The following is a 24,973-nucleotide window of genomic DNA, read 5'->3' as shown; positions in this document are numbered from 1 at the left end:
TTGGATGGATTCTGTATATTAAAGTGAGAAAAAAATGATATCTGACCTCCTTTTATATGTAAAAAATACATCTTTCGAGTCTGTCAGTAAACTGAAAGAAGTGGATATCAAGGAAGTTTTTATTACCAAGTAATGAAGCTTCAGTTTTTCATTTATTGACCAATGATGAAATAGCTGAAATGGTTCTGAGTCAAGTGATGATGAAGATGACGTTAACACCGAGGAAGAAATGCCCATAGAAAAAGCACACATTCAGCATATCAAAAGAAACTGTCAACAGATTAAACGGACAACCTACAGAATGGAAGGAAATATATACAAACTCTGCATCTCAAAAAGTTCCAATATCCCGCATCTATAATGAACTTAAATTTATAAGAAAGAAAACAACCTCATTAAAAAGTGAGTGAAGGACATGAACAGACACTTTTCAGAAGAAGACATGCATGCAGTCAACAAGCATATGAAAAACACAGTGTCACTGATCATTAGAGAAATGCAAATCAAATGAGATTTGTCTCACACCAGTCAGAATGGCTGTTAAAAAAAAGTCGAAACAGCAGATGCTGGTGAGGTTATGGAGAAAAGGGAGTACTTATATACTGTCGGTGGAAATGTAAACTAATTCAACCATTGTGGAAAGCAGTGTGGTGATTCCTCAAAAAGCTAAAAACAGAATTGTCATTCAACCCAGCGGTTCCATTACTGGAATTGGGTATTTACCAAAAGGAATAGAAGTCATTCTGTCATAAAGACACATACACACATATGTTCATTGCAGTGCTATTCACAATAGCAAAGACACGGAATCAACCTAAATGCCCATCAGTGAAAGACTGGATAAAGAAAATGTGGTACATATATACTGTGGAATACTCTGCAGCCATAAAAAAGAATGAGAGCATGTCCTTTTTGGTAACATGGTTGGAGCTGTAGGCCATCCACTAATATCTAAGGATACTTAGCAAACTAATGCAGGAATAGAACCAAATACCACATGTTCTCACTCATAAGTGGGAGCTAAATGATGAGAACACATGGACACAAAGAGCAACAAAACAGACAGTGGGGCCTACTTGAGTGTGGGAGGTGGGAGAGGATCAGAAAAAATAACTGTTGGGTACTAGGCTTAGTAACTGGGTGACCGAATAATCTGTACAACAAACCCCTGTGGCATGAGTTTATCTGTATAACAAACCTGCATGTGTAATCCTGGGCCTAAAATAAAAATTTTAAAAAAACAAAAATTAGGCCGGATGCGGTGTTGCATGCCTGTAATCCCAGCACTTTGGGAAGCCAAGGTAGGCGGATCACTTGAAGCCAGGAATTCAAGACCAGCCTGGCCAATGTGTGAAACCCCATCACTACTAAAAACACAAAAATTAGCCAGGCACAGTGGCACACGCCTGTAATCCCAGCTACTCAGGAGGCTGAGGCATGAGAATTGCTCGAACCTGGGAGGCAGAAGTTGCAGTGAGCTGAGATTGTGCCACTACACTCCAGCCTGGGCAACAGAGCAAGATTCTATCTCAAAAAACATATATAAATAAAAAGGAAAGAAACTAAAAACTAAAACTAAAAATAAATGGAAACAAACTCCCTCATCCCCCCCCCCAAAAAAAATGCTCTTGGTGAAAATGTGTAATATTAGAGGATTAGAGCAGTGTGCATTCATAACACAACAGGAAATCGTGTCCGTTTATAAAGTTGAAGAGAGACTTCTAAGACAAAAACCATTGTTAATGAGTTAGATGACTTGGGAGGAAACATTTACAAAGCCATCTAGCAGAATGCCTCCTCATTACTAAAGGACCCACTTCTGGCCCCTCAGATGCTTCTGATGTTTCTTCTCACCTAAAAAAAAAAAAAAAAGCGTCCAGTAACCTTGTAATCAAAACACAGCATGGTAGTTGGAGGCTGAAAGCCTGCAGCTGTTGGTTGTTGCTGCTGTTTAACAGCTGATGCGGGTATTCTGGCGATGCTGCTGTGCTGCTTAGTTCCCCAGAACCCATTGTTTTTCACTGTATTAATGATACATCGTATTTTTTCCTGTTAAGTATTTATGTGTGAACAAGTGTAACATAATGATTGCTTGTTAATAGCATGTAAATTCTGAGTCCGGAATGATGGTGATGCCCAGCAACCACAGATTGTCTACCTGGGTGGCTGAGAGAGTGACACTTCTGCTTTTTGGTGGGTCAGTGTACACAAACTTTGTTTCATGCACAAATTTATTTAAAATACAGTATAAAATTACCTTTGGGCTATATATATAGGTGTATATGAAAGATAAATTTCATGTTTAGACTTGGATCCCATCCCCAAGATATTATGTACATGCAAATATTCCAGCATTTGAAAAAATCCGAAATCGAAACACTCAGGTTCCAAGCATTTTGGATGAGGATTTTGGATGAGGAATACTCATTCCGTATTATCTAATACATAGTTCATACTCAGATTTCCCATATGTCAAAAAAACTATTTTTTAGCTGTCAATCCAGGGTCATGTTAAGATTCCACATTGATTTTAGTTGTTACATTCTTTATTTTAATACATACTGAGCTTGATCATTCTTTTTTCTGTGACATTGGTGGTTTTGGAAGTGTTTTCAGAAAGTCTCGCATTCTTATAATATCTGATGGTTCCCTCATGATTAGATTCAGACTACAACTATTTTTAGACATGCATTCTTCATGTATGAGGAGTGCTTTTTATTACATAACATTGCAAAGCACATAATGGTTACTATTTGTAATGTTTACAGACATGCCTTTTTTAAAAGCAGTTAAAACAGTTGCAGAATAGAAACTGGTATGTTCCTCTGTTCGTTTAGGTCTTGCCATCTCTCAGCAATGTTTTGTAGCTTTCAGTGTGCAGCTTTTGAAGACCTTTTACATTTATTTCTAAGGAATTCATGGTTTGTGATACTATGAAAGGAAAATAAAAACTTGGGACCCCGATTTACTATGCCAAAACAAAAAATTCAGCTGAAAGCTGAGTGATATTAAAAAAAACTGCCTTTCCTTTTGTTCTTAAGCAGATAGCTACAGATAAAGTGTTAAATATCTCCACAGGTAGTTACTCTGTTCATCTTATCTTGTTTAAGTGCTGACTTACTAAGGATGAGAGAAATACATAATCGACTATTCCCGTACTTGCTCCTTTTCTCTTGCAACATACGGATTCAGTAATGTGACTACATCCTCCCTCTTCCCCTGCTGCCTGCTTTTCCCCTTTAAATATTGAAGCCCTCAAAATCATATTTGGAGAAAGGCACAGACTTCCCTCTCAGGCATGTCCTTTGTCCTTGGCAAAATAAACTTTTAAATTGATTGAGACCTGTCTCCGATTTCTTTTTGCCTTAGAATACGGTTATTGGGAATGGAATTAAAAATATTTTCCAATATCTTGCTATTATTATATAGAAATACAGCTGCTTTGCATGTGTTAACATTGGCTCCTGTGACCTTGCTAGTTTAGTTTTACTATTAGTCTCAGTAGGAATTTTCTGTGTCTGTGAATAAAGGTAATGCTTGTTTTCCCCCTTGCCTTTCTATACTGGCTGGGTCCTCCAGTATAATGCTGAATAGTAATAATGATAGTTAACATATTTGCCTTATGCCCAATATTAATTAAAAAGAAAGTGTTCTATGTTTCACCAGTAAGTATGATGTTAACTCTTGCTTATTTTAGATGCCCTTTATGGAAATGAAGATGTTTTCTTCTCTTAGTATGTTGTTATTTCTGTTATTATTAGTGGGTTTTAAATTTTGTCAGATGCTGATTCTACATTTATTGAGATGATCACATTATTTTCCTCCATTCTATAAATAATGGTGCATTGCATTGATTTTCAAGTATTAAGCTAGTATTGTATTCTTGAGATAAACTCTACTTGGTTATGATACATTACCTCTTTGTATGTTGCTGAATTAGATTTGCACCTATTTTGTTACTTTTGTGTCTTTGTGTACAAGGGCTATTATCTTGTAATGACTTCGTCAGGTTTTCAAAAATGGTTATGCTGGCCTCATGAAATGAGTTGGGAAGCATACCCTCTCTCACTTTTTTGAAAAAAAATTTTGTGTAAGACTAGTGTTATTTCTCGCATATTTGAAAAGAGTTCACCAGTGAGCCCATCTGGGTGTGGACTTTTCTTTCTGGGCAGGTTTTTAAATAACATTCATTAAGTAACATGGTTTAAAGGTTATTCACACTTTGATATTCTTTTTGGTAGGTTTTCATTTTCACAAAATATTTCTATTTCATCTGTTTCTGTAAGAACAGTAGTAATGTCCCCTCTTTCATTCTGGTTTTAGTAACTGGAATCTTTTTCTGTGGGTCAGTCTAGCCAAAGGTATGTCAATTTTATTGATCTTTCCAAAGTACTGTTTTGGTTTTCTTGACTTTTCTCTATTATTTTTCTATTCCTGTTTTACTTGTCTTCACTTTACTTTTTCTTACATTCTTCCTCCTGCTTGCTTTGGGTTTCATTTGTTCTTTTGTTCTAATCTTTTAAGCTATAAAGTAGCTTTGATTTGAGATGTCTTCTCTTCTAATGTATGCATTTTACATTGTACATTTTCTTCTGAGCACTGTTTCTGCTATATCCCACAAATTTTGATAAGTTGTAGTTTCATTTTCATTTACTTCAAATTTTTAACTATTTCTTGAGACTTTTTTGATTCATATGTCATTTAGAGGTGTGTTGTTAAATCTCCAAATATTTGAAGACTTCGCAGATACCTTCCTGCTACTGATTTCTAATTTATTTTTTTTGTGATCTGAGAACATGCCTTGCATGCTTTCCATCTTTTAAAACAAGGTATGTTTTATGCTCCAGAATGTGGTCAGGATTAAGGAATGTTCCATACTAGTTTGGGGAAAATGTTGATTTTGATGTTGCTGGATGGAGTATTTTTTCTCTTGGTTGAATATCTGGGATTTTAATGTGTACCTTAACAGGCAAATACATATATGTACAACAAAAAAAAGTAAATAGCTTACAGTGAATTGTATGCAGCACAGTACTCATGCTCAAAGCAATATACAGAAGTCTTTAAAGTAGTTGGTGCTCACAGGCAGAGAATGTAATACAGTCAACTGTTACGCTTCTGTGGACATTTCTTTCAATAGCAGTTACTCTCAGACTTGGCGAAGGATCCATTGTCAACTCTGTGCCACCAAGACCTTCTCTCTCTCTTCCCTGTCCCTGACACATCATTTAGATGGTCCCTAATTTCAAGGAAATGTAAAGATGTTCCTTTCACAGAAATTACTAAAAATGATTTCTGCTGTACATATGATAGGATAATATATTACTGTCTTGGTAGTGCTTTAATTTGGCTACAAATGACTAACAGACAAATATCTTTACACATATGTGTAGTGATAAATTTAGCTTTATTGTGAAGTATGGGTGGAATAATTGTGATAAATTTAGCTCTTGTTTTGCTTTTGTGTCTCAAATATATTGTGGTATGGCGTCATCCACTGAACAAAGTCTTTTTTTTTTTTATACTTTAAGTTCTAGGATACATGTGCACAACGTGCAGGTTTGTTACATATGTATACATGTGCCATGTTGGTGTGCTGAACCCATTAGCTTGTCATTTACATTAGGTATATCTCCTAATGCTATCCCTCCACCCTCCCCCCTCCCCACAATAGGCCCCGGTGTGCAATGTTCCCCTTCCTGTGTCCAAGTGATCTCATTGCCGAACAAAGTCTTTTAAAAATCAAAGACAGTCTCTTTTGTTTGTTTGTCACTCATTGCCACAAATGTGACCTTGTAATTCTTTTTTTTTTTACTTTTTTATTTTTTAATTTTTTTTTTGAGACGGAGTCTCACTCTGTCGTCCAGACTGGAGTGCAGTGGCGTGATCTCAGCTCACTGCAAGCTCCACCTCCCGGGTTCACGCCATTCTCCTGCCTCAGCCTCCCTAGTAGCTGAGACTACAAGCACCTGCCACCACCCCCGGCTAGATTTTTGTATGTTTAGTAGAGATGGGGTTTCATCGTGTTAGCCAGGATGGTCTCGATCTCCTGACTTCATGATCCGCCTGCCTTGGCCTCCCAAAATGCTGGGATTACAGGCGCGAGCCACCGCACCTGGCGACCTTGTAATTGTTTATGTTTTCAAGTTTTCTTCCTTTCTCTCCCTCTTCCCTCAGCTTCAGCTTTGTAAATGCTTTTGAGTCTCTGGGGGGAATAGTTAAATGAATTGCTTGGTGTTCTCTTTATGGAAGTAGCCGTTAAGTTTTTTGTTGTTGTTTTTATGATAATGATGACTTCCTATTACTTCCAGTCTGACCCTAGACATGGATTTCTCTAGGAATATACTGGCATTTTGGCTATCTACCCAGCTGTTGCTTCCATTTGCTTATTCCTTGAAAGTAAGGCAATTAATAACTTAACGCTTGTCTTTATGTTCCAGCCTGAAAGAATAGACCCAAGCGCATCACGACAAGGATATGATGTCCGCTCTGATGTCTGGAGTTTGGGGATCACATTGGTATGTTTGTGCTGATTCAACCTTGCCACAGTAGTGTAACAATAAGAAATTTAGAAGTGAAAGAAAACTTAATGAGACATTCCCCCCTCATTAAGAACTATAATCACAGATACTATGATTTTAAGTTGCTGGGAAAAAAAATGTATTTATTTACCTTAAAAATCAAATCAGACTTGATTATTTCCCTTGAAGTTATGTGAAGTGTCTAGAGCCCTTTAATGTTTTAGCTGGATCTCTTGGCCACAGATAATAGGAGTCAACTATTATCTGCAACTGCACTAAGAATTGGAAAAGGAGAAGCCAGCTTACCTGCCGTCAATTCTTTGATGAAGGCACATCGGCTTCTCCCTTTTCAGGCAAGGTGTAGGATGTCCAGTAGTACTGTATATAGTGCGTATATTAATTATATATATTTTTATATGTGGAAAATAGTTTCTACTTGGAATTTTCTATTTACTGAATAGAAAAATTACAAGTAAATGAGCTGAAAGTAATTCAGTTTTTGAGGGACAGTATGTTAGTCCATTCTCACACTACTGTAAAAGAATTACATGAGACTGGGTAATTTATGAAGAAGAGAGGTTTAATTGCCTCACAGTTACGCAGGTCATACAGGAGCAGGGGAGCGAGAAAGCGAAGGGGAAGGTGCCAGACGCTTTTAAACAACCAGGTCTCATGAGAACTCTATCATGAGTCAGCACTAGGGGGATGGTGCATTAGAAACCACCCTCATGACCCAGTCACCTCCCACCAGGCCGCTCCTTCAACACGTAGGGATTACAATTCGACATGAAATTTGGGCGGGGACACAGAGCCAAACCATATCAGACAAGAACTACCTAGGTGATAATTCTAAATGAAAGTTCTACCTTAGAACAACACTGAGAAAGACTAATAAGAAAACTACTTAATTTGCAGCAAGCAAGCGCAATTATATAAACTCTTCTTTCTTACCTATGGACTCTGTTGAAATTTTGGTTTCGTTTAAAATATCTGTATCAGTTCAGGCTGCTGTAACCAAGTGCTGACCTCTGGGCTATAATCTTATCAAGAACAGAAATTTCTCACAGTTTCGGAGGCTGGAAAGTCCAAGATCAAGGCACTGACAGATTTGGTGGCTAGTGAGGGCTTGCTTCCTGGTTCATAAACAGCCATCTGGTTGTGGTCTCACATGGTAGAAGGGGCAAGAGAGCTATCTGGGGTCTTTCTTACAGGGGCACTAATTAGATTCATGAGGGTTCCACCCTCGTGACCCCATCACTTCCCAAAGATCCACCACCAAATACCATCACATTAGGGATTAGGCTTCAACATATGAATTTGTTGGGGGGTGGGGACACACGAACATTCAGTCTCTAGCAGTATCTTTGCTCATTTCCTTTTCACCAAATTTTGTTTTGAAGTCTTACGTTTGTTTTCTTGTGCTTGCTGTTCTACGAGGACTTGCTGGGTTTTTCTGATTTGGGGTAGCTTCTTTAGCTGCTTCTACATTGAAGGTGAATTTTGTATCCCTAGATGAGGCTATCCTGTAGGTAGGCAGGCCAATCCTATTCTTTCATTTTCTCCCATTTTCAGTTTTTACTACCTAAGACTCTGTAGCCCAGAAATACACAGGTTCAGAGCAATGAGCTTTTTTTGTAGCTTATTAAATAATCTTCATGTGTTCATTGGTGTTATATGTTTCTAGAATCTTCTCTGTCATCAGAAACACATACCCTTGTTAGTTATTCTTGATGAATCATATTGCCAGGCCTAGAGAATTCTTTGTATAGAGAGTTGAAGGCTGACAGCTCACTTCTGCAGAGGACTTCGTTTACTTTACTTTGTGACCAAATATAGGAAATACCTTCTGGAATCTTTTCTCATTGTGAAGCCAACCAGCTAAAGAAGAGATTCTTTCTTCTTTAGACAGGAGAGAACATGGATCTTGGGCATCTTTTAGGTTTGGCAGCTGGTCCCAAAGACTGCAGCAAGACCTAGAGCTTCCAGCTGAGGCAACTATTTGCATATACAGGATATTTACAATTCAGAAATACTTATCTATGACTAAGCAATTACGTTTTAAAAGCAAGTATATACTTTCTTACAGAAAGAAAATTTTGTTTTGTGAAAGGTTTTAACAAAATTTTTTAGCAAGTTTAAGTACTTTTAGCTAAACCTTATTGTTTGAAAGGTATTCTGTACTTACAGTTGGTTCATAATTTGTTTTTCATAAGGATAATCTTATAAAAATTATGAAATGTATGAAATTAATTTCTAAGATCCTAAGTCCTTTATTTTATGATATGCAGCCAATTTTTCTTTCTATTATTAAGTCACAGGAAGGAATCTAATGAAGTTATTCCTAATTCTGTGAATAACCAGGAAGGTTTACATCTTGAAAAGCATTTATAATTTTAACAGAAAGAAACCTCAGCTAAAGGAATACATTTTTCTGTGTGTGTATGCATGAATGCCTGCTTACTTTTGTACACACGTGTGTGTAATTAGAAACAACAGTGAGCTGACAGAGGCATCTTTTAGGAAAGAAACGGAATCAGTGTTCTGAGAGTTCTCTCTCTTTTCCTGTATGCCATCTCCTCTGTAATATGTTTGGAGCCTCATCCTCATGTATCAGTCCCCTGTCAGTGCATGTAAAATGGGATTCATTATGCAATGGTGCAGATTTAGATACATTTCTTGGAAAAAACAAAATTTGTAGTGTTTTTTTGTTTGTTTGTTTGTTTTTGAGACAGAGTCTCGCTCTGTCGCCCAGGCTGGAGTGCAGTGGCATGATCTCGGCTCACTGCAAGCTCCGCCTCCCAGGTTCATGCCATTCTCCTGTCTCAGTGTCCAGAGTAGCTGGGACTGCAGGCGCCCACCACCACGCCCGGCTAATTTTTTTTTTTTTTTCTGTATTTTTAGTAGAGATGGGGTTTCACTGTGTTAGCCAGGATGGTCTCGATCTCCTGACCTCATGATCCACCCGCCTCGGCCTCCCAAAGTGCTGGGATTACAGGCGTGAGCCACCGTGCCCGGCCTAATTTGTACGTTTTCATTATTTTTCAGTGCAGAAAGGGAGATAGATGAGAATATGATTCACTGGTTATTAGAGAATATTTTTGACCCTTGATGGGATTGGGACATACGTAAGACTCTTCAGCTGTCTTCTGGTGTGGCTTAGAAGTACTGTCCAGAGCCCTTTATTGGGGCTTCAGGGTGCAGGGTTTGACCCTGACTTGATTTCTTCACTACTTGTAAAATTTGGTTATGGTTGAAATTGCAGTAACTACAGAATAGCTGTAGAGCAGGATTTGCACATTGTTTCCTCCAAGCTCAGATTGGGCTTTTGTTTGTTGGATGTTCTTTTGCCTTAAAAAGGAATCTAACCACTATTCTGGACCAAGGCCTTCCTCTCTAAGATGGCTAAAAATTGTGCATATTCTATACTAAAATAGTTCTAAAACCAGTCTTCCAGACTTTCTAAAGAAGTCAGAACCAGAGGCTGCCCTGGAGCATGCATTGTAGGGACATTGTCTAGGCTTAAGTTTCATGTTCCCATGTATTCCAAGTCCTTGAATTTGGTTAATTCAGAATTCTTTATATGGTCTTGATTTCTAAATATAACTTCTACTTAGCCTTTATGATTCTAAAGATTCCTTCCCAAACTAACCTGTGTTTACTTCAAGGCTTTACAAGAGTATTGCTTGTAGTTTAGATTTTTTTGTGGCCATTCCAGTGGAGAGTAGTAAATAATGCCTAGTGTATTTTGCTCTTTCCTCTTTGTTCTCTTTAGTATGAGTTGGCCACAGGCCGATTTCCTTATCCAAAGTGGAATAGTGTATTTGATCAACTAACACAAGTCGTGAAAGGAGATCCTCCGCAGCTGAGTAATTCTGAGGAAAGGGAATTCTCCCCAAGTTTCATCAACTTTGTCAACTTGTGGTGAGTACCTGATTTATGAATGGTCGGACATGCATGGTGAGAATAGTAAGATTTACTTGGTCTTAGCAGCACATGGAGGAAGGGGACCCTTGGTCACATCACCATGCTTTTTAAGCTGGGACTCTGGATCACTGTGGCTGTATGGAAGGTTACAGCTAGCTGGGAGAGGCATCACCTTCTTATTCTGCTACTCAGGTATTGGTGAAAAACAGCCATGAGTGGTGGAGAAGCTGCTGTCTCCAGACTTCCAGTACCCTGGTACAAGAAATACCAGGTTAAACTTCTAGGTGAGACTGACCATCTTACTCTAATGTGGTTCTCACAATGCAGTTGCACCAAAATCACCTGGAAGCATTTACTGAATCAAGACCTTGCCAGATCAGACTTTCAGGGTTGGATCTCTGTTCTGACATAACATAGAAAACAGTTGGGTTTATGTAGTAGGGTCACATCCACACGCAAAGTGTAGTTGGTAGAACTATATATCTTTGCTCTCTGAAACCTTACTCCAAGGAAGGTGTGAACCCCACACCTGTTGTTGTTTGTCCACCTAATAGTTTGTTGTGTGTTTGTGTATGTGCAGCACGTAAGAATAAACATATGCATATATGGAAGTAATATAATCATGCTTTTTATACTGTTTCGGTTTTTATTTTAAATAAAATATTTTTGTGTTATCATTTGAATATTTTGACATTTATTTTGTTTATCCAACATGATTTAAATGTAAGACATGCTGTGAACAAAAAGCCTCAGAGCATTTTGTGTATCTTCTGTTTATTCCTGAAAATACCTTTTTGTTTCTCATAATTTTTTTCTGCCAAGAATGCGATTTCTCTCTACTTATTTTAGGTCTTATAGACTTATATTAGGGTCTAACATTGCCCTCCTCTGTATGAAAAATTTAAAAATATTTGTTTGACTATAGTTTTTAAGTCTTTCATCTTCTGTAACCAAATTCTACTTTTGTGTTGATTTTTCAGAGGGGAGAGAAATACTTCAAGATTTTCTAGGTAGAAGAAGGACATAAGGATGACTCAAATTGGCTGCTTCCTCCTTTTAAAAAACAATCAATACTTTATTAATTTGCACACAATATGGATAGTTTATAATTGCATAAATGTGATCATTTTATGTATTTCTTTTTTTTTTTTTTTTTTTTTTTTTGAGGCAGAGTCTCACTCTGTCGTCGGGGCTGGAGTGCAGTGGCCGGATCTCAGCTCACTGCAAGCTCCGCCTCCCGGGTTTACGCCATTCTCCTGCCTCAGCCTCCCGAGTAGCTGGGACTACAGGCGCCCGCCACTTCGCCCTGCTAGTTTTTGTATTTTTAGTAGAGACGGGTTTCACCGTGTTAGCCAGGATGGTCTCCATCTCCTGACCTTGTGATCCGCCCGTCTCGGCCTCCCAAAGTGCTGGGATTACAGGCTTGAGCCACCGCGCCCGGCCATGTATTTCATTTTTATGAAATATTTGCTTAAAAGAATCTGTATAAGTCATAGAGTATAATATCTAAAATGATCACCTGTGAACCTTCCATCATGGTTGCTTTCTTTTTAATTCCTTGATATCTTTATTGGTTTTGTTCTGTATCTGTTGGTACTTGTACATGTTTGTTTCTGTTTCCCTTGATGCCATAGTAGAGTGACAGTTTTAGACATTAGAGTCTCATTGTTTTCCCTGAGTAGGTTCATAGTTCCATGTCATTGCAAATCGTTAAAGTCTACATTGAAGGATACTTATGTTTATAATATGCTCATATTAGCTCTCCATATTTCTCCATTCTTTCTGCCACTCCTTGTCTTGGACGCCTGTAATCTCTGACCTGGATCATTCAGATTTCTCATAATCCAATATTGATTTTCTTATAATCCAGTATTGCCTTATTCCAAATTATTCCCCTTTTTATTAGAGTTGCATTTTTTATGATGTATATCTGATCATGTTACTTCTCTGTCTAAAGTATGCATTCTTAACAGGGTGACATTGACCCTAAGGAGGCAAAAATGGATTTTGGAGAAATGAAAATCTTGGATTGTATAATGGTTTTTAGTCCTCCAAAGGGCCATAGAATATGAACAGATATGCACTATATCTGTTGTATTTAAATTTCATGATGGGGAGGATAAGTAATGAAAAAAAATTGAGAAATATTATTCTAGAAACTTCGTCTTGTCCTTAAAATTAATTAATTTAGGCTTTCAGAACCCATAATGATCTGGACTTAAGTTTATTGCTCTGGCCACATTTCTTTCTTTTTTTTATTTTTTTCTGAGATGGAGTCTCACTCAGTTACCTAGGTTGGAGTGTGGAGTGTTATGACGTGGTCTCGGCTTACTGCAACCTCCACCTCCCGAGTTCAAGCGATTCTCCTGCCTCAGTCACCTGAGTACTGCTGGGATTGCAGGCACCTGCCACCACACCCGGCTAATTTTTTGTATTATTATTATTATTTTTTTTTTTAGTAGAGATGGTTTTCACCATGTTGGCTAGGCTGGTCTCGAACTTCTGACCTCGTGATCCACCCACCTTGACCTCCCAGAGTGCTAGGATTACAGACATGAGCCACTGCGCCTGGCTCGCTCTGGCCAGATTTCTTATGACTTCCCTCTCCTTGAATGGTTTCTGCCAAACTGAATTTCTTCAGTTATGTAAATTAAAAGCACATAGAGGATAATATGGGAGAATATTTTCTTTTTTTTTTTTTTTTGAGACGGAGTCTTGCTCTGCCGCCCAGGCTGGAGTGCAGTGGCCGGCTCTCAGCTCACTGCAAGCTCCGCCTCCCGGGTTCACGCCATTCTCCTGTCTCAGCCTCCCAAGTAGCTGGGACTACAGGCGCCCGCCTCGTCGCCCGGCTAGTTTTTTGTATTTTTTAGTAGAGACGGGGTTTCACCGTATTAGCCAGGATGGTCTCGATCTCCTGACCTCGTGATCCGCCCGTCTCGGCCTCCCAAAGTGCTGGGATTACAGGCTTGAGCCACCGCGCCCGGCCGGGAGAATATTTTCATTACGTTTGGGTAAAGATTTCTGAAACAGAATGTAGAGAAAGATGGATAAAATTGGATTTCATTAAAATTAAGAACTTCCCACTGATTAAAAACACAGCACTGAATGACATGCCAAGCCACACAGTAGGAGGAGTTATTTTTCATACCTGTATTCGACAAAGGACTTACACACAGAATATGTAAAGAATACTTAAAAATGTAGAACACACGAAAAATAGCAACCAAAAATAACAAAATACTTGAAAGGCACTTAAAAGATAATATTCAAGAGGCCAGTAAACATATTCAGTGTACTGGCTTCATTCTGCATTATTAGTAATCAGGGGAAATGCAGGTCAAAACTACAAAGAAATACCACTATAATCACCAGAATGACCACAGTTTAAAATACTGACAGTAGCAAGTATTGGTGAGGATCTGAAGCAACTGAAAGTCTCATACATAACTTGTAGGAGTATAAATGAGTACAGTTCCTTTGAAAAACAAGCAATAATCCAGTATAGCTGATCTAATATGGTTGATGTATACACCATGGTTCAGCAATTCAAGTTCTAACTATATACCCAACAAAAGTGTGGAGATAAATACACTAAAAGACATATATAAGAATGTCCAGAAAAGCACATTTATAACCTACTATTGGAAACTGTTTCTACAGTAGAACAGATAGTAAGTTGTAGCATTATGTATACAGCGGTATATAACATCGAGAAGACAGAACCATTGCTTCACTCAGCAACTTAGTAAATCTCACGAATGATGTTGAGTGAAAGAAGTAAGACGGAAAGCAGCATGTATGGTTCTATTTCTATATGAAAGGTAAAAGCAAACAATATAAGATATTGGAAGTCAGAGTATTGTTACTTTTATTTTAGTTCTGCACTTAGGAGTTGTGTTTTCTGTATGTCTGCTTCAATTAAAAGTTTTCCTAAGATAAAAAAAAGGATAAGACTTCTGGTTCAAAAGGAAGACCTTGCTGGCTGAGGTGTCTGAGCCCCCGGCATTGGGAAATGGTTGACTCATGGGTTGATAAAAAGAATTTACAGACAACAGTATAGGTTTGAAAAAGGAAAGTTTATTAGAAAGAAAGCATGCTGTAGAAGAGTGCAGCGGGGCACTGAGCATGCCACAGTGGATTTTTCCTTAGCGGTATTTATGGACCTTAAAGCTTGAGGTCCATAAATATTTGGACCATATTATCCATGTAGGTCACAATAAATGATTACATTTGTAGTAATTTTTTTCCTTAAAGTCAGCAAGTGTTGCATGGTGAATTTTGACATGGCGTTCTGAAGATGTATAGAAATTCTAGTTACTTATCAAGTTTTTTGGGGGGAAAAATCTGAAACCAATGCCTGCTTTAGATAATAGGGAAGTCTAATTACTTTTTGTTTTTTTGTTTGTTTTTCATATGGAATCTCGCTCTGTCGCCTGGGTGGGAGTACAGTGGCACGATCTCAGCTCACTGCAACCTCCACCTCACAGGTTCAAGCTGTTCTCCTGCCTCAGCCTCCCAAGTAGCTGGGACTACAGGCACACGCCACCATGCCTGGCTAATTTTTGTATATTTAATAGAGACGGGGTTTCACCACGTTGGCCAGGCTGGTCTTGAACTGCTGACCTCAAGTAATCCACCTGTCTCGGCCTCCCAAAGTGCTGGGATTACAGGCATGAGCCACTGCGCCAGGCTGGGAAGTCTAATTACTTCTAATTTTCCCCAGATAAGGAATTTTGCCTCCAGATTGCCTGTTTGATAGTCATCAGGTGGTTTTTGCTCCCTTCTAAATTCCTCAGATAAGGAGTTTTTGTCTCTGGGCCCTGTTCAGTGGTCACCAAGTGATTTTGCTCTCCTCAGATCTCAGCCCACATTTTAAACTATGACCCAGATTGGAGTGCAGTGGCATGATCGCAGCTTACTGCAACCTCAACTTCCCAGGCTTAAGCGATCCTCCCATCTCAGACCCCCAAGTAGCTGGGACTACAGCAATGTGCCATTACATCTGGCTAATTTTTTTTTTTTTTTTTTGAGACAGAGTCTTGCTCTTGTTGCCCAGGCTGGAGTGCAATGGCACGATCTCGGCTCACCGCAACCTCCACCTCTCGTTTTCAAGCGATTCTCCTGCCTTAGCCTCCGAGTAGCTGAATTACAGGCATGCACCACCACACCTGGCTAATTTTGTATTTTTAGTAGAGTTGGGGTTTCTCCATGTTGGTCAGGTTGGTCAGCTCCCGACCTCAGGTGATCCACCCACCTCGGCCTCCCAAAGTGCTGGGATTACAGGCGTGAGCCACTGCGCCTGGCCCACCTGGCTAATTTCTTAAAACAAATTTTGTAGAGACTGTATTTCACTGTATTACTGGGTTGGTCTTAAACTCCTAGGCTTACGCGATCCTCCTGCCTCGGCCTCCTGGAGTATTGGGATTACAGGCGTGAATCAGTGTACCTGGCCTGGATAAGCATTTTAAAGTGCCGTTTATTTATTTAGGACAGAGTCTGGCTCCATCGCCCAGGCTGGAGTGCAGTGGCATGATCTTGGCTCACTGCAGTCTTCACCTCCCAGGTTCAAGCAATTCTCCTGCGTCAGCCTCCTGAGTAACTGGGACTACAGGCACTACACCATGCCCAGCTAATTTTTGTATTTTTAGTACAGACAGAGTTTCGCCACATTGGCCAGGCTAGTCTTGAACTCCTGACCTCAGGTGATCCGCCTGCCTCAGCCTCCCAAAGTTCTGGCATTACAGGGATGAACCACCGTGCCCCACCTAAAGTCCCTTTTAAAATGTAAAAGAGTTGGTGCAAAACGAGGACTCCATGGAGCTCTGAAATTGACTGAAATTCAGGGAGGGAAATTATGGGAGAGAAGGAAGAGTCAAAGTAAATTATGATAACCCAAGCAAATGTAGATTTGCTGTCTAAATTCATATTGTATATGGTAAAAATACTTAGAGAATTTAATTTTAAGAAAAATTACTTTTCAAAGTCCCTGGTTGGAAAGATACCCTCCTCTTGCCCCCAGTTGATGGGCAGAAGCAAAAGCAAATCATTCAGCCTAGGACTAAATGATTCCGAAAAATGAAGTTAAGTGGAATATGTAGTCCACAAAAAAATTTCAACACTCACAAAAGAAATGAGAATCAGAAACAATGGATAGTAGGAATAGATCTGCAAAGACTTCAAATATTGGAATGAAAGGAAACAAAAAATATATAAGTTTAAAGAAAAACAAAGAGGCAGCTGAGAAATATAAGCAGGGAACACATTTATAAAGAACCAAATAGAACTTCTAGAAATAAAAAGCATAAATTAAAACAATAGCTGGATTCAACAGATTAGATATCGTTGAAGAGCGATTAATGAGCTAGAAGATAGAGCTGAAGCTCTCCCAGTAGAGAACTGTTTGAGATGATGGAAATGTCCTGTATTCTGCTCTGTCTAGTGTGGTAGCTGCTAGCACTTGAAATGTGGCTAATGTAACTAAGGAAATACATATTTTATTGGAATTAATTTTGCTAATGGCTACCTTATTAGTCTAAGGGGAGCTAATATAATTATTGATAACAGATGATTAATGTCAGCTGTAATTTAGAAACAGAAGACAGTCAATGTTAATAGTTTAAGATTTCCACCCAAATAGCATCATAAGTTTATACACTGACATAATTTTCTGCTCCAGGAGATGAAATAGAAAAACACAAAACCAGAAAGGTATGGCAGCTTTACAAAGAAGGCAAATATCTATGTGGGTGAAAAATGCAACAAAAATACTTACAAAATGCTGTGTAGATCTGAAGCCATGGGCTTGCTGTATCCCAGGTCATTTTTCATTCTGGAAAATGAAAAAAATGATTTCAGTTACTTCCTGGGCCACAGCTTTAAGCAAGCTATGGTACTACACAATGACAAGGCTTTAGATACCGATTTTGCAGCCAGAGGACTGGAACTGTAATTGTCCTAATACCAACATAGGAGTGGAACTTGAAAGGTCCATTACAGGACCCTGTTCAATACTGGTGGCCTGTGAAATAGAGGCAACTGTAAAACTGCTCTATATGTGTATCCCTGGCTCCCAGTTCAGTTCATAGTGATCAGTAGGGCACTCAGACATTTGTTGAACAAATGAATGGATATGCGTGGAGGGTAAGCATGTTATTTCAAAATGAGTCTGCAAATCAAAATTCCTAAATACTGAAGGATAATGCTAAGAAAGCATTTAACGAAATGGAACAGAAACTTAAGTTGAAATAGATTTCTGGAATTGTCTGAAATATGCTGTAAAAGAAAATCAGTATATTTAGGATGCCCAAGGAAATAAAGGTATAAATTCAATTAAAACTGAGGAAGAAACAAATGAAGCAGTTGGAAATAGAAGTCTTGGAAATGGAAAAATCATAGCTGTTGATATGAAAGACACAACAGACTTGATGTACTCTAGACTGGAAATAATTGAAGGCAAAATTAGAGAAATAAAAAATGGAGCTGAGAAGTTCCCCCAGCATAACACCGATTATATGAAAAGCAGTAAAGAATCGGAATAGAATACTGAGTAAGAGGTTCTAAGATGCATGTAATGGAAATAGAGAAGGCAACTCTGAAAGTGGAGAAGCAATGTTTACAGAGATCATAGGGGAAAGAAAACATTTGAGAACTGATTTAGTATAGGTTTTCAGATTGAAAGTGAAGTCTGTTTATCATGTAGGATAAACAAAGGTAAAAGCTTAAAGAAATTTAAATATAAATTTAAAAGGTAAATTTTAATTGATATTGTGCAATTTTTCTTCAATGCATAAATGATGAAAAAGGTATAAACAAAGGTATAAGGTATATAAACTTATACCTTTATTTATCATCATTTATGCATTGAAGCAAAATTACCAAACAATATCAGGAAGAGAAAACAGATTATCTGTTAAGGATTGATAAACTGACAGCAGATTTGTTCCAGCCACAATAGTAGCAGGAAAAAGTGGAGTCACAGCACCAGAGTGCTGAGGGAAAATAATTGTCAACCTGGTCCTAAAGTTTTATACTCAGGCACTCAAATATTCACAATGAGGAAGAAATACAGACAGTTTTAGGAATGGGAAGACTGTGAGCTTACAATTCATAGGCTGTTTTGATCCTTGAATGGTATGGAGGTTAGGGATGCTGACCCCCTGTTCAGTCAAAAATCTGCATATAACTTTTGATTACCCCAAAACTTGACTACTAACAAATAGCCTGCTGCCAACCAGAAGCCCTGCTGATAACATAGTCAATTAACATAACGTTTTGTATATGTATTATATACTGCATTATTACAATGAAGTAAGCTAGAGAAAAGAAAAGATTATTAAGAAAATCATAAGGAAGAGAAAATACACTATTCAGTAAGTGAAAGTGGATTGTCATAAAGATCTTCATCTTTGTCTTCACATCGAATAGACTGAGGAGGAGGAGGAGTTCGTCTTGCTATCTCGGGTGGCAGAGGCAGAAGAAAAATCCACATATAAGTGGATTTGTACAGTTCAAATCTGTGTTGCTCAAGGGCCAACTGTACTTGACCAAGAAGAAAAGTTAACCCAGAAGAAGGATGTCACGAGTTGGATACCTGGAAAGCAGGCTTTTGAGACAGAGATAAGAGGGTAGGATGTTGACTAGGTAGTGATCTTGGGATCAACACTAGCAATGAGAAGGAAATGAGATTGAGCAGAAGCAGCTGAGCCGTGTCAGTGAAGGCCTCAGGCAACTCTTTGGGAATCTGTGAAGCTGGGAGGGCCTTTAGTATTGACCCACCTTGGAATGAGGACCTTGGAGTTTTATACACTTTTGTGGATCAGTCATTAGAGACGGACTGTCCCAGGAGGGCTAAGGTGGCTCTCTTTAGCTGTGGTAATTCTGAAGAGGCCGATAGCAAAGGGTTGTCAGCTGGCAGCATGCCCTGCAGTGGAAGAATAAGTCCTTCCTCCTGAAAGAGGGAATCTACATAGCACATTGCAGTATCCATTACAGAAAGTGGGATACGGAACACAGCAATGAGTTTAGAAAGAGGTGAACTATGTTACCCAAATTCATGTTTGATAGTAAAATATTGAGGTTGGAAGGGAATGGTGATGAAGATATGGGCCAAGATAGATGAAGTAAATATAAACAAAATGAAAATACTTTTGGCAGCATTAATTAGGCAAGGTAGGATTCAAGGAGACAAGGAGAAAATGTCAACAGGGCAGAGATTTGTGTATACTGATGTAGTCTTTAGTGAAGTGGCCTTGTTTTAGACTTTTGGACCAAAGAACATATGGAGATAGAGTATAAACTTTTTAAAACTTAAGGATAAATTGATTAAAATGTATATGTAATTTATCTCCCAGAATTACTTGATTGCTGGTTTCTCTTTGGTAGTCTCTGCATAAATACTTGTCTACTTATTTATTTACATTTAGAAAAGCATATATGTACACAAATAATTTTATACTTGTACATTTATATATTTAACTGTAGTATTGTGTAGCTATGCCATAATTGAGTCAATTTTCAAGAATTAATATTTTTCTAATTTTTAATCATCCTACACTGACTATCCTAGAGATAAATCTTCAGATTATAGACTGTCATAATTTTTGTATGTGCTTTACTGTGTCTAGCAGGCTGTCTGCATTGTTTGTTACTTTGGATCTGAAGGAAAGAACTATTTCATCCTTTGTAATATTTCATCTGTGAAAAGAAAAATACTTAGGCAAATGAATCTACATTTTAATAATGTTATTTTTCTGTTGTTTTAGCCTTACGAAGGATGAATCCAAAAGGCCAAAGTATAAAGAGCTTCTGGTGAGTGTGGGACTGTGGGGATTGTAGGTACCTCCTCAGCCCGGAACTCTCTTAACGTGCTGGTTCACTAAGCAAGCAGTGGGCCTCTCGGTCATAAACAAACATCTCAACTTTATTGAGTGTTTTTTTGTTAATGTTTTTAAACAAATATTTGGAAAGAGAAAATTTGTAGTTATAATTTTTCTACTAATGCTAGCTAAATTCTCATGGAAAATTTTGGTCTTAACATGTTATAAAAATTACCCCCAAAGAATTCTGACTTTCACTTTAAGAAGCCATTTTCCATTGCATAGTCTATGTGATGCAGCCATAAGAAAAAAATTAGTGAAAAGTTTGTGTTTATTCTGCCCTTATAAAAACTCACACAAATTTATATCATACGGCATATTCCCATTTCTTTGAAAGTTCTCATTCATCCCATGGAACTTGGGTGTTTTAAGCAGTCTACTGGGTGTGGCATTGGTTGGGCAGTGGAGAAAGTATTGTGATCTAATAATGTGGGAATATTTTAAGAAAAGATCCATTTGTTTGTCACATTTAACTATTAACTCTCCAAGGATATTTTGACAAACTTACGATATTGCAGTCCACCAATGACTGTAAAAACATCCAGTCAACGTACTTAGGCTGTAAAAGAAAACTGCTGATAGAGATGGAGTTTAAAAGGTGAAGCAGATGCTGGGGCCCTGGCTCTGGAGAGTACAGGGAAGAAGCTCCTGGGGCAAATTTTTCTTAGACCTCTTTTGGTCAAAAGGATTACAGCCTTTTTGTTAAAAGGTCAAAAGAAGAGGTCAAAAGGATTGCGACCTTTTTGTAAAAAGGTCCTCCTGTTGTATATGGGGGAAATGGAGGTTGAGATTTATACTGGTGTCCCAAGAGGAATAGCAACTGGTATTTGCGTCATTCTTCTTAGCTCTTAGATGGTGTGGTGGAGACTCCAGCTGTGTTTTGTGCTGAGTAACAACTTAGCTGTCTCCCTCAACAAACACTCCGTGGTATACAGATAAGTTTCCAGACCTCGCTGCCAAGGTGGCACCTTCAGTTCGTTACCACATATCCTCTCTAGGCATGCCCATGCCCATTAGCATATCTGCATGGAGTAAAGGCTGTACTCACCTCTCTGAACTTGTGGTGTTGCAGTATTTCACAGCTGTGTGTGGTTGGGAGCCTGGAGTTCTGTGTTCTATAGAAATTGGAAAATGTTCAGTTTGGGCTGTCATACAAACTTTTGACTTTTTTGTTTTCAATTTTCTTACAGAAACATCCCTTTATTTTGATGTATGAAGAACGTGCCGTTGAGGTCGCATGCTATGTTTGTAAAATCCTGGATCAAATGCCAGCTACTCCCAGCTCTCCCATGTATGTCGATTGATATCGCTGCTACGTCAGACTCTAGAAAAAAGGGCTGAGAGGAAGCAAGACGTAAAGAGTTTTCATCCCGTATCACAGTGTTTTTATTGCTCGCCCAGACACCATGTGCAATAAGATTGGTGTTCGTTTCCATCATGTCTGTATACTCCTGTCACCTAGAACGTGCATCCTTGTAATACCTGACTGATCACACGGTGTGAGTGCTGGTCAGAGAGACCTCATCCTGCTCTTTTGTGACGAACATATTCATGAAATGTGGAAGTCAGTACGATCAAGTTGTTGACTGTGATTAGATCACATCTTAAATTCATTTCTAGACTCAAAACCTGGAGATGCAGCTACTGGAATGGTGTTTTGTCAGACTTCCAAATCCTGGAAGGACACGGTGATGGATGTACTATGTCTGAACTTAGAAACTCGGGCTTGAGTGAGAAGAGCTTGCACAGCCAACGAGACACATTGCCTTCTGGAGCTGGGAGACAAAGGAGGAATTTACTTTCTTCACCAAGTGCAATAGATTTACTGATGTGATATTCTGTTGCTTTACAGTCACAGTTGATGTTTGGGGATCGATGTGCTCAGCCAAATTTCCTGTTTGAAATATCATGTTAAATTAGAATGAATTTATCTTTACCAAAAACCATGTTGCGTTCAAAGAGGTGAACATTAAAATATTGAGACAGGACAGAATGTGTTCTTTTCTCCTTTACCAGTCCTACTTTTCATTGGGAAGACTCAGGAGTCTGCCACTTGTCAAAGAAGGTGCTGATCCTAAGAATTTTTCATTCTCAGAATTCGGTGTGCTGCCAACTTGATGTTCCACCTGCCACAAACCACCAGGACTGAAAGAAGAAAACAGTACAGAAGGCAAAGTTTACAGATGTTTTTAATTGTAGTATTTTATCTGGAACAACTTGTAGCAGCTATATATTTCCCCTTGGTCCCAAGCCTGATACGTTAGCCATCATAACTCACTAACAGGGAGAAGTAGCTAGTAGCAATGTGCCTTGATTGATTAGATAAAGATTTCTAGTAGGCAGCAAAAGACCAAATCTCAGTTGTTTGCTTCTTGCCATCACTGGTCCAGGTCTTCAGTTTCTGAATCTCTTTCCCTTCCCCTGTGGTCTATTGTCGCTATGTGACTTTCGCTTCATCCAATATTTTGCCTTTTTTCTATATCAAAAAACCTTTACAGTTAGCAGGGATGTTCCTTACCAAGGATTTTTAGCCCCAAATCTCTCATATGCGCTAGTGTTTAAAAGGCTAAGAATAGTGGGGCCCAGCCGATGTGGTAGGTGATAAAGAGGCATCTTTTCTAGAGACACATTGGACCAGATGAGGATCTGAAATGGCAGCCTTTACCTTCATCACCTGCTAGAACCTGTGCTAGTCCGCCACCGTTTCTTGGCATTGGAATTCTACTGGAAAAAATACAAAAAGCAAAACAAAACCCTCAGCACTGTTACAAGAGGCCATTTAAGTATCTTGTGCTGCTTCACTTACCCATTAGCCAGGTTCTCATTAGGTTTTGCTTGGGCCTCCCTGGCACTGAACCTTAGGCTTTGTATGACAGTGAAGCAGCACGGTGAGTGGTTCAGGCACACTGGAATATAAAACAGCCATGGCCCGAGATGCAGGTGATGCCGTTGCAGAACCAAATCGTGGCAAGTATTGCCATGTCTCCTCTCAGAGTGACAGTCATAAATACTATCAAACAATAAAGGGAGAATGGTGCTGTTTAAAGTCACATCCCTGTAAATTGCAGAATTCGAAAGTGATTATCTCTTTGATCTACTTGCCTCATTTCCCTATCTTCTCCCCCACGGTATCCTAAACTTTAGACTTCCCACTGTTCTGAAAAGAGACACTGCTTTATGTCTCCCTTCGACCACAGCAAGCCATCATCCTCCATTGCTCCCGGGAACTCAAGAGGAATCTGTTTCTCTGCTGTCAACTTCCGGTCTGGCTCAGCATAGGGTCACTTTGCCGTTATGCAAATGGAGATAAAAGCAATTCTGACTGTCCAGGAGCTAATCTGACCGTTCTATTGTGTGGATGTCCACATAAAAAGGCAATTTTAGTGTATTAATCATAGATTATTATGAACTATAAACTTAAGGGCAAGGAGTTTATTACAATGTATCTTTATTAAAACAAAAGGGTGTATAGTGTTCACAAACTGTGAAAATAGTGTAAGAACTGTACATTGTGAGCTCTGGTTATTTTTCTCTTGTACCATAGAAAAATGTATAAAAATTATCAAAAAGCTAATGTGCAGGGATATTGCCTTATTTGTCTGTAAAAAATGGAGCTCAGTAACATAACTGCTTCTTGGAGCTTTGGAATATTTTATCCTGTATTCTTGTTTGAATTCCTCCTCTATTTAAGATATATACGTGGAATCGAAGTGTTTATGTAATAGTTCTATCCTTTTGCCTGCAGGTCAGTTGTAATAAATCTAGGATGTGATGATGACTTTGTAATTTGATTTTCTGAAATCAGACCCTGAGAGGGGAAAATCAAGTAAATTACATTAAATTATCCGTGCAATTCACACCGGGGAAAATGACCTTCTTCTGGAAGTGTTTTATGGCTGCTTGCTTTTTCTTCTTCCTTCCCATGGCTACCCTTTTTGCTTATCCTTCTTGAAACCACAGATGTATCTGTTAAGCACAGCTTTGCTTGAACAGGCGTCACAGTCTCTTGAGTTTCTTTGTTGTCCTGACCTGCCCCAGCTTTCTTAATGCTAAAGGAAGTGGGTACAGTTCTTCAACCTGTGTCATGGTGGAGAGGTACAACTTGTAAGTCTATCTGGGCCCCGTGTATGGTTTCCAGCCATGCCCTTGGCTCTTGGTGCTACAGCTGCCAGGTGAGCATTAGATGTGAGGTTACTTACTGGGTTGGAATCACTCACTGTTACCTTAGAAGGGTAGGGAAGATTGTGGGTAAAAGACCTCTGGGAGGTCAAACCTGGGATGTTTATGGATGAGAGGACAATGGAAGTGAACAAAAAACCCTGGGAGCCTGGAAACTGTTGGAGAAAAGCACTTTGCAGCTCCAGCACTGAATGTATCTGCTGTACTCTACCTCCTACCAGTGACTGATGGGATAACAGATTCATTGATATTGTGGTGATTCAGCACCTTACCCTTGTGCCTGCTCCAAACGGAATCTGAGATACTGTTACAGAGCCAGATGTGATATCAAACATTCCCCTGAGAGGGGTGTGAAAGCAGAAATTCTGGCCTCTCCAGCTACGCCTCAGCTGCTAAGGGAAAGGGTACTCACTGGGTTTCAACACTGGCATAAGAGATAGACTACACACTCTGTGTTTTATAGGACACTGCCTT

General features: G+C 38.9%; 1 protein-coding gene across 4 annotated transcripts in view; it reads left to right on the top strand.

Annotated features, from left to right (window-relative positions):
• MAP2K4 (mitogen-activated protein kinase kinase 4) overlaps window positions 1-24,177 on the top strand; it is a 124,481-nt gene extending 100,304 nt beyond the window's left edge. For 2 of the 4 annotated variants that reach the window (XM_033184515.1, XM_033184516.1), the window contains 4 exons: window positions 6,441-6,518; window positions 10,294-10,442; window positions 20,207-20,252; window positions 21,511-24,177. In XM_033184515.1, coding sequence (XP_033040406.1) covers window positions 6,441-6,518; window positions 10,294-10,442; window positions 20,207-20,252; window positions 21,511-21,624 — 387 coding nt within the window. In that variant the 3' untranslated portion in view covers window positions 21,625-24,177. Of the gene's footprint in view, window positions 1-6,440; window positions 6,519-10,293; window positions 10,443-10,637; window positions 11,074-20,206; window positions 20,253-21,510 lie in introns of those variants that run through there. The other 2 variants (XM_033184519.1, XM_033184517.1) reach the window with 2 other exon arrangements.
• Window positions 24,178-24,973: the final 796 nt, after the last annotated feature.

The sequence above is a fragment of the Trachypithecus francoisi genome, unplaced genomic scaffold, assembly GCF_009764315.1.
Source record: "Trachypithecus francoisi isolate TF-2019V2 unplaced genomic scaffold, Tfra_2.0 Lachesis_group20, whole genome shotgun sequence".
Classification (NCBI taxonomy): domain Eukaryota; kingdom Metazoa; phylum Chordata; class Mammalia; order Primates; family Cercopithecidae; genus Trachypithecus; species Trachypithecus francoisi.
This window is presented reverse-complemented; position numbering and strand designations above follow the sequence as displayed.